The 8,678-nt window shown below is 42.2% G+C and overlaps 1 protein-coding gene across 1 annotated transcript; it reads right to left on the bottom strand.

Moving 5' to 3' along the window:
* Positions 1-700: 700 nt before the first annotated feature.
* On the bottom strand, positions 701-8,118 carry LOC146250784 (histamine H2 receptor-like). Its single transcript, XM_084681270.1, has 2 exons — positions 7,078-8,118; positions 701-1,180 (listed from the first exon to the last, which is right to left on the bottom strand). Exons 1-2 carry the CDS (start codon positions 8,116-8,118, stop codon positions 1,025-1,027), a joined length of 1,197 nt encoding a protein of 398 aa, XP_084537396.1. The 3' UTR covers positions 701-1,024.
* Positions 8,119-8,678: the final 560 nt, after the last annotated feature.

The raw sequence follows: 8,678 nt of genomic DNA, 5'->3' as shown, positions 1-8,678 counted from the left end.
AACATATACGAATCTTAAATTAAGTGAAATTACTAAAGTTTAACTATTACTAAGAACTAAACAATCTAAGAATACAACAATTTAAATATAAAATAAAATATAACAAAATAAGAATAACAATGAGTAGCATGAGTGGTCAACATGCAAAGTGCAATCGAATACTGAGAAGGTGGCTTATGTATACTGTAATTACCATTAGATGGACTTATAATAGTTAAATAAGTGAATGAATGTCAATTGGACTCCTTGGCCTTGTTGAAGAGGCCAGTAGTAGATGGAAAGAAACAGTTTTTATGGTGTAGGTTTTGGTCCTGATGGACCGCAGCCTTCTGCCAGAGGGGAGTAGCTGGAACAGGGAGTGACCAGGGTGGGAGGGGTTGGTCACAATCTTCGTCGCACGCCTCAGGTGTGCAGGTCCACGAGAGTAGGCAGATTGCAGCCGATCACCTTCTCAGCAGTGCGGATGATACGCTGCAGCCTGCTCTTGTCCTTGGCAGTGGCAGCAGCGTACCAGATAAGTGTTATTCCCAAGTTTTGCCCCGAACAATTTTTTGTTTTAATAAGGCTGAGATTGGATGCACCAAAAGAGGTTGTGCTGTGATCCTCAAGTGTCAAATCATTGTTTTTATTGTCAAATGACACACAACAGTGTTTTTTTCAGGTTTCCTTAACTCCTATACTTTTTTTCATGAACTCTCTTACTCCTCTTTTTAACTATTAACCCTCTTTTGATTAACTGTTGTTGTTGAGACTACTGCTGTTTGTACCGTCAGATGTTGAATATTATTTATGACCTATGTCATGTGTCCCGACTGAAACACCTCATAAACGTCTATATCTTCCACAAACAGGCTGTGGAATTTATTCAGATTGACTCCTTTTCTGTTTATTTATGTGTATATTGTGGGGAATATACACTATTCAACACACATGGAGCTAATTAACCTGCTTTCTCTCTCCACCCCACTAATCTAGTAATTAGTACCAATGCTGTAACGAGACCTTTATCTCTGGTCCCATAGCTTCAATCCCTCCACTGGAGGGGGCAGCCGGGGGCAGAGGACAGGAGTTTTCTGAACTCTGAACGAAACTGGCGGGTGACCATGGTGTAAATGAGGGGGTCCACAGCTGCAGGGATGCAGGTGAGCACCACAGCGGATGTCTCGAGTTCCAGGAGGACCTGCGGACAACAGGGAGAGAAGGGGGCCTGGAGATACACAACAACCATATAAGCCAACACAACCATCCCTATGGTGCCCACAACAACCTCTTAGAAATATTTGAATAGCAATCTTTGTTACACAGTGTAGGTGGTATGTCATCTTTAAATGCAAGTAGGCAGGAAAAGTTATCACATTGGTGACCTCGCCAATTACCCGAAAATGATACTTTGTAAAATATGAGGCAATGAGTGAAAAAAAAAATATATATACATATATTATTGGGTGTGCTTACCTATATTGTCTCTCATATATATTATTTATTATTGGTTGTGCTTGCCTTTGGCATAATTAAAGTTTTTGTGTAGAAAAGTGAAGCTAACACCTTCCCACAAGGTCGCCCAGCCTAAACGTGCCTGACTCCAACTGCAGGTGGATCCCTGATTTCCTGTCTGACAGGAAGCAGTGCGTTAAGCTGGGAACACACATCTCTGACTCGAGGTCAATCAGCACCGGATCTCGTCAAGGCTGCGTCCTTTCACCTCTGCTGTTCTCCCTGTACACCAACAGCTGCACCTCCAGTGATGAGTCCGTCAAACTCCTGAAGTTTGCGAACGACACCACCCTTATTGGGCTCATCTCTGGTGGGGATGAGTCTGACTACAGGTGGGAAGCTGACAACCTGGTGACCAGGGGCCTCATGTATAAACGTTGCGTACGCACAAAAAGCTTGCATACGCTGGTTTTCACGCACATTTTGTGATGTTTAAAGATTTACTTGACGTGAGAATGTGCGGGCCGTCACGGAATGTTTTGAGCAGACGTGAGAATGTGCGGACCGTCCGCAAAGTCTTGTCTGGCTCTGTAACATGGCGAATTCTAACTGAAAAGTGTCGAAACTCACCAAACATTACAAAATAAAGTTTCCACTACTATGTTTACGTTGACTATTCAAAAACCATAAAAATAAAAGTTTGATCATTAATGTGGACATCAAAAGGTCGAAGAAAAACGGTAAATCAGACAAAGAAATTACTTCAGGAGCTCATTTATAGACCATCTGCATATTCATTTAAGGGAGGAGGTAAGGCAGGGTCAGTGGCTCGTTCAATCTCACATTGATTGAAATTTATTAAGGAAAGGTGCGCAGGACCTGGCGTACGACCGGTTTTATACATGTGAATATTTCTGTGCGTAGGTACTTTTCGAGTTTTGGCCGTACGGCATCTTCTGGCATGAAAGCTGCACAATCCTTAATACCTGAGGCCCCAGGTGTAGCCAGAAGAGCTCAGTGCTCCTAAAGGTCACATAACATGAAAACTTCACTTTAGGAAGTTATTTAATATTAATGTGAGTTCCCCGAGCCTTCATTTGGTCCCCCGGTGGCTAGAATTTTTGATAGGTGTAAACAAAGCCCTAGGTATTTTTCTCCACCTTTGAGAAAATGACCTTGTTGTAATGTCACAACGAGCCAGGCTACCGCCCTTCTCTCTGCTTTGCCCGCCCAGATAATTTGGCCCACCCATGAAAAACTGAGTTACGATCGTGCGAAGGCAAGTGCGATATCGGTTTTTCCTGGAGAGACATCATGGCTAGCAAACGAACAAAGCATAACAGTTGCTCAGTGTTTGGATGTACAAATCAAAACAAAAGTATTTTTTTTGTTACTTCATCCAAGCCTCTGCACAACCAGTATCTTAATTTTATTTTTGCTGGAAATGCGCCAACACAACTTTCCAAAACTCTGGATGTCTGCGCCAAAGATTTCAGCCACTACTGTATCCTCAATTTCAGCCAATACAAAGCTGGCTTTGCTGAAATTTAATTCTGTATTATTATTAACTCTCCTTGGTCAAGCTACAAACCTTGGACAAGTAAGTTAACTAACGCTATATCATTTTGTTGCTTTACTGTATATGGTTACCTAGCTTGCTACCCTGAGAATGTGGCTGTAACATTTGCTCCGCAGCTAACAGCTGAGTTACTGTTGCTAATGTAAAGGTAGATGGCATAGTGTGTGTGAGAGTACAAATGCTGTAACGCGAGTGTTGTACACGTCTTTTTGTTTGGATAACCTTTTTGCTGTTGGTGTTATGGCGCGCGCTTTATCCGCCTTTCTCCTCATTGAAATGACTATGAGTGTGCACCTCTGCAAACCAGGGTGATCAGATGAGAATGGGCAAATAGGAGGCATCTTACAGCAACGGGGGCTATGAGCCATTGCAATACATCCGCCCCTCTCCTCCTCATTAGCATTTAAAGCTACACACACAGAAACTGAAGGCTGAATTTTGGGAAGGATACTTCAGATACAGTAATAGGGAAGCACTAAGGCCTATATAAAGCATCCAAACAGCATTTCATGTGACCTTTAAGACAGTGGAGATGGTTGTGGACTTAAGTGTCAGAAAAGTTAAGAATGTAACCTTTTATTGAAGGCAAGCACAAACCATTGTTCTCTCTCTCATATACATTTATTATTATTATTTGTATTTCTTTTCCCACCCCTAAGGATCCCTCAATATTTGAACTACATAAACAATGTTGGTTTCAAAAGGTTTCGTCTTGTTAGTGATTGTGTTGCTTGTATTATTTACGTTCTGTTGCACTGTTTAGGCTTGAATTAAGTTTTTGTGGAAAAAAGTGCCTTGTGTGGCAAAAGGGAACTCAGTGGTAGCCTAAAGTCACAACATCAGCACGCGTTAGCAACGACGCATAGATACGTTCTCCTTTGATACTTTTGGTGAGCAGTCTCGCAAGCCCTACTTACCCGGCGTCATGGAGCCGACCAGCTAAATAGTTATTCAGCACTAAGCGGTGCTACTGTATCCCTGCCTGTGTTTGCACTGTTGCTCAGCAATTTAAGACTTGAATGTACAGTACGTCATGTCACATTATAATCATAATAAGTGAAGTAAACACCATTTTGCTAACTACATTTACCTAGCTACAGCTGGTAGCTGTGCTTCGTTTTGGTCCTAGATTCAGACCTAGTCCCGGTAAATTGTAGAGCTAGTTAAACTACTAGACTTCTACCGTGTGGAAATCGCAGGAGCTAAAAAGTCAAAGGGTGTACAAAAGCACACCCTACAATTTCCCCAGAAATTGTACCCTCTATAGTTTTGTATTACATGATAGCCTTGTGTGCAAAGAGAGGCCATAAGAGAGGCCATTTCCTCCGTAAGGAGGAAACCTATTGTTGGTGGCCAAACCGCGAAGCGGCGAAGCCACTTCAGTGTTTCTACTTTTTATTATTATTATTAGGGGGCAAACAGCGAAGCTGCGAGGCACCTGTTGTAATTGGTAGTATTATTGTGATTCCTCCGTAAGGAGGAAACCTATTGTTATTGTTAGTTTTATTCTTTTTGGTGGCCAAGCCGCTTAAGTGTTTTTACCTACTCTTCTTATTATTAATCATCTTCTTCCGCCATTGGAGTCTATGGCAGCCCCTAGAACCGTATGGTAAAAAGTTGTAAAATTTGGCACACTCTTTAAGCACAGTTGTGAAAGAAATTTTGGGCCTATGTACAATGAATGTGTTTTAAAAGAAGTTTACAGTTGGTTAAAAAGCTTGATACAATGTATGTAGATTCAACTCATTTGGTAGAGATGCTACCTGTAGTTTTATAACACCTAACTAGGAGACATGAAGTCTCGGAAACGTGAAGTCTGGGTGACCTGGGAGAGTTCTTGTCACCTGGGGGAAGAGACAGTTGTTCTGAAGACAATGTGAATTCAACTGTATTGTTCTAAGGATTTAACCAAAGACAGAAGAGATTTTGTATAGCTGCATGTCTGTAGGATGGACCAATGACTTTTGAAAACTGTCGTATCTATAAAATGGTCTGTTGAAGAATGTTCTGGGGGGTTCGGGGCCATCAGCTGGGTAGTGCTGGTGGGCTGGATTCTCCCGGTTCCATTCTAGAATGCTAGATGGAGCTGTATGGAATTGTGTTTGTGTTATTGTCTTATGTTTGTGTGCTAATGATGTTATGTTGGTAACGTTATTATGTTTACATCTACGTCAAATAAACATAAACTCTCATTAATACTTCACCCGACTTCAGCTTGAACGATTGATTCTCTCAAAAACTTCCACGACAGTTTTAGAGGGGGCATCCGGATGTTCATTGAGGTGCGACCTGGACTCGTGAGTGGCAAGAATGAGATTCTTCCTCAGTGTCAAGTGGTTCAATGCGACATTTTGCGACACCACTAACCCTAACAGGGGAAAGTGGTGAGTTACTGAGATCGATTACGTTGAGCAAAGTTATGGTGAGGTTGAAGTTGTTGTTGAATTTGATGGGGTTTGTTTAAATGGTACAATTTTAGTCTGATAAATAGATGTGCAATTCTATCTCTTACATTTACTTAATTCGGGTCCAAATTGTGATATTGCTACATTCCTACTGTAAATCCTCTGTGTTTAGTCTTTGAGTAGTTCAAAGATGCAGTTATGGTCTGTGTTTAGTCTTTGATGTTGTTCAAAAATGCAGATGGCCAGTTTATGTTGCTGCGCCAGTTTTCATATGCATAGTTCATGTGGTTGTCCATCCATGGGTGTGTGAATGAGTGTATGGGTAATGTTCTCGAAATTCACAGTGGATCCTGATCTGTGAATGGATTGGTTGAAATTGTCATATCTAGTTAACTATTGAAGTCATGTAATTACTAAAGTATACTAATACATGTTAAAGGGTTCGAGGCCTGTGGCTTTGAAGTCGTACAAAGGATCTTGAGTCCCATTAGGGCTTACAAGTTCTGCATGACACAGTCCCCTCTTTATAATCACCAAGTTCCATGTGGCCCATTGGAGCACTCTAGCGCCACCAACTGGTCAAAGTTGGACTTGACCGATTTTCAAAAATGAGGTATCGTTGGATTCCCTGGATCAAGACGAGTTCAAGACACCCTATGACGTCAATTTCCGGTCATATAGTTTTTCCGCCATTTCCAGTTTTATCGAAAACCTTTAAAAAGCCTACTCCTCCTACAAATTTTCTTAAATCTTCCCCAGAATTGGAACACATTACGGGAGTCAGATGGCTGAGGTGTTAGGGTATCGGGCTAGTAATCTGAAGGTTGCCAGTTTGATTCCCAGCCGTGCCAAATGATGTTATGTCCTTGGGCAAGGCACTTCACCCTACTTGCCTCGCGGGAAATGTCTATACTTACTGTAAGTCGCTCTGGATAAGGGCATCTGCTAAATGACTAAATGTAAACAGCAAGCAAAGCACAGACAATTGAATGCTCTGATAAAAGTTTAAGGTTGTTATAGCGGTTGTTAGCGATCTAAGGAAACTTTTATTCCCTTGTGTAGGCTAAAGCATGCAGCCAATTAGGTATGTTGTTTTGTGTCTGTATTTTACTTTGGTGAACGTTATTTTCATGCTACACATGTCACTGTATGTTCATATTAAGCGAATGTGGTCTTTATTTTATTGTTACAGTGTGAGTTTCAGTTAAATTTGGATAAGAAGCTTCAAATAAACCTGTAGCAAGAAAGCCACTTGTGTCTGCCAGTGCTTCATGTGATGTAATGTTACCAAAAAAATGTAATGTACTTAAATGAAAGGTTGGATTTTTCACTTTTTTTGCATTTGGGTTCTATGTTGTTTAAAAAAAAAGGAGAATTTTTTTAAGTCCACGACCTTATCTTAAACAGGGGTGGCAATAATTGTGGAGGGCACTGTATGTTTCCAATCTGTGATATCAACACCCTGTATAATGATGCTCATAGTCAGAAATCCGCACAGATTTCAGCACAGATTGCCGGTCAGACCCATCGGCAACCGGTGCAAGCAGACCTCACAAATTCCCCAGAAATTGTACCCTCTTTAGTTCTACGTATAACAATAATTGATATGAATTCTAATGCAAAATCCTGAGCAGGATGAACATTTAAGCCCAAACTCACCGAGCCTGTGTTTCTTCCCATCTGCAGTAGCAGAGTCACAACCATGGGTGCCCAGAATACCGTAAACGCAATGATGATGTATCCAAAGCGCTGGGCCAGTTTCCCTTCCATCGTCTTCTTCCCCCTCATTCTGGCGGTGGGCGATAAGAGACAAACTGCCCCTAAAATCTGTGGATGTTTACTTCTCTTCCCCGGGACGTCCTCGGCGCTGCAAGCCAGACGCGGTGAGCTGGCTTCGGACACAGTGATGACTGTGCATTGCGGGGGGCATGGCTTTCTGGTTGATTGCTTGGTGGGTACTGTTCGAGGTGCTGAAACAGTAAGGTCCCAAATGTGTTTCCCCAGTGATGGTTTCAACTGAATCCCACCGTCAAACACTTTTTTGCTGTGTTTCCTCACCACAATGAAAATTCGCACATAATGAACAATTATCAGTGTCAGGCAACAACTCCACAACGGAACCAAAACATACACACCAAACGGATCCAAATATGCACCACCATGCAAATACTCTTGAGCCCGTCGACGGCACATCATGTAGAACACAACCTGTTTGGACAGAGTGAGGGAAAGTATGGCCAAGATCACCCCACACACCCAGATTGAGAAAATCCACAGACGGATCCTTGCTTTTGTTTTCTCTGTCTGGAGTGGAAATGCGATAGCCCGAAATCGCTCCACACTAATACTGACCAACGTAAGTAACTGGGCGCAGCTACAAAGGGAATAGGTAAACTGCTGCAAGGCACACCAAAAGGCTGACACCTTTTCATGCCTCCCTTCTCGTAGGACAGAGAGTAGCAACAGCGGTATGTCCACTGTACATTTGAGGAGGTCACTGGCGGCTAGATTAACTAGAGGTGCATTGTTAACAGTTTGGAGACTTCGGTTTTTAAAAACCACCAAACACACTAACAAGTTTCCTGGCAACCCTAAAAGAAAGGTCAATATCAAGATCGCACAGTTAACCACGAGAAAAACTGTATCTGTAGGCAGCCCAGTCGCAGTTCCATTCCATGCAGCATCCAGACGACTGTCCATCATTTATCATATACCTGCTAAGCAGCATTCCAGTCTGATAAAGCACCCTTTGACTGTTTACAAAACATGCATAGCTTTGTCACTGGGAGTCCGACATCCAGAAGTCAGATGGGTCTTCTGTGAGTGTAGCCTATTATCCTTGTTGCACAAAGAATCACTTCCTAAAGAAATATGTAAAGATGGACGTGGATCAATATTCATTACATGACAGATAACAGGTCCAGGACATTAATTAAGAAATGTTAACCAACAAGCCATGTAATCTTGTTACCCTTTAGCAAGAAATATTCAATTTAGCAAGAAACATGCCGTCTCCATGCGAACCAGTCTGACTAGTCAGTCTCTGTCCTGAGTGGAGTGGGGTTTGTTCAGACTGAGACAACTCAGCACTGATTGGATGGGCAGTGCTGTCTGATTGGCCTGTAATCAAAGGCTGTGAGGTCTCAGTGTGACCTTGCTTTTTGAAGTCCTGCCCTGAAGTACTTGTTCAATTATATAGCTGCACTCCAATCAAATGATCAGACTATGCTGTACTTTCAAACTACACATATTCCACACGC

The sequence above is a fragment of the Hypomesus nipponensis genome, chromosome 18, assembly GCF_054491055.1.
Source record: "Hypomesus nipponensis isolate SF chromosome 18, ASM5449105v1, whole genome shotgun sequence".
In the NCBI taxonomy this organism is placed as follows: Eukaryota; Metazoa; Chordata; class Actinopteri; order Osmeriformes; family Osmeridae; genus Hypomesus; species Hypomesus nipponensis.
The sequence above is the reverse complement of the archived record's forward strand: the minus strand, read 5'-3'. Positions and strand labels throughout refer to the sequence as shown.

Coding starts and splice junctions, on each gene's coding strand:
- LOC146250784 (XM_084681270.1), bottom strand. CDS start 8,118: ATGGACAGTCGTCTGGATGCTGCATGGAATGGAACTGCGACTGGGCTG. Junction 1,181..7,077: donor TGGGAAGAAACACAGGCTCG/GTGAGTTTGGGC, acceptor TGTTGTCCGCAG/GTCCTCCTGGAACTCGAGAC.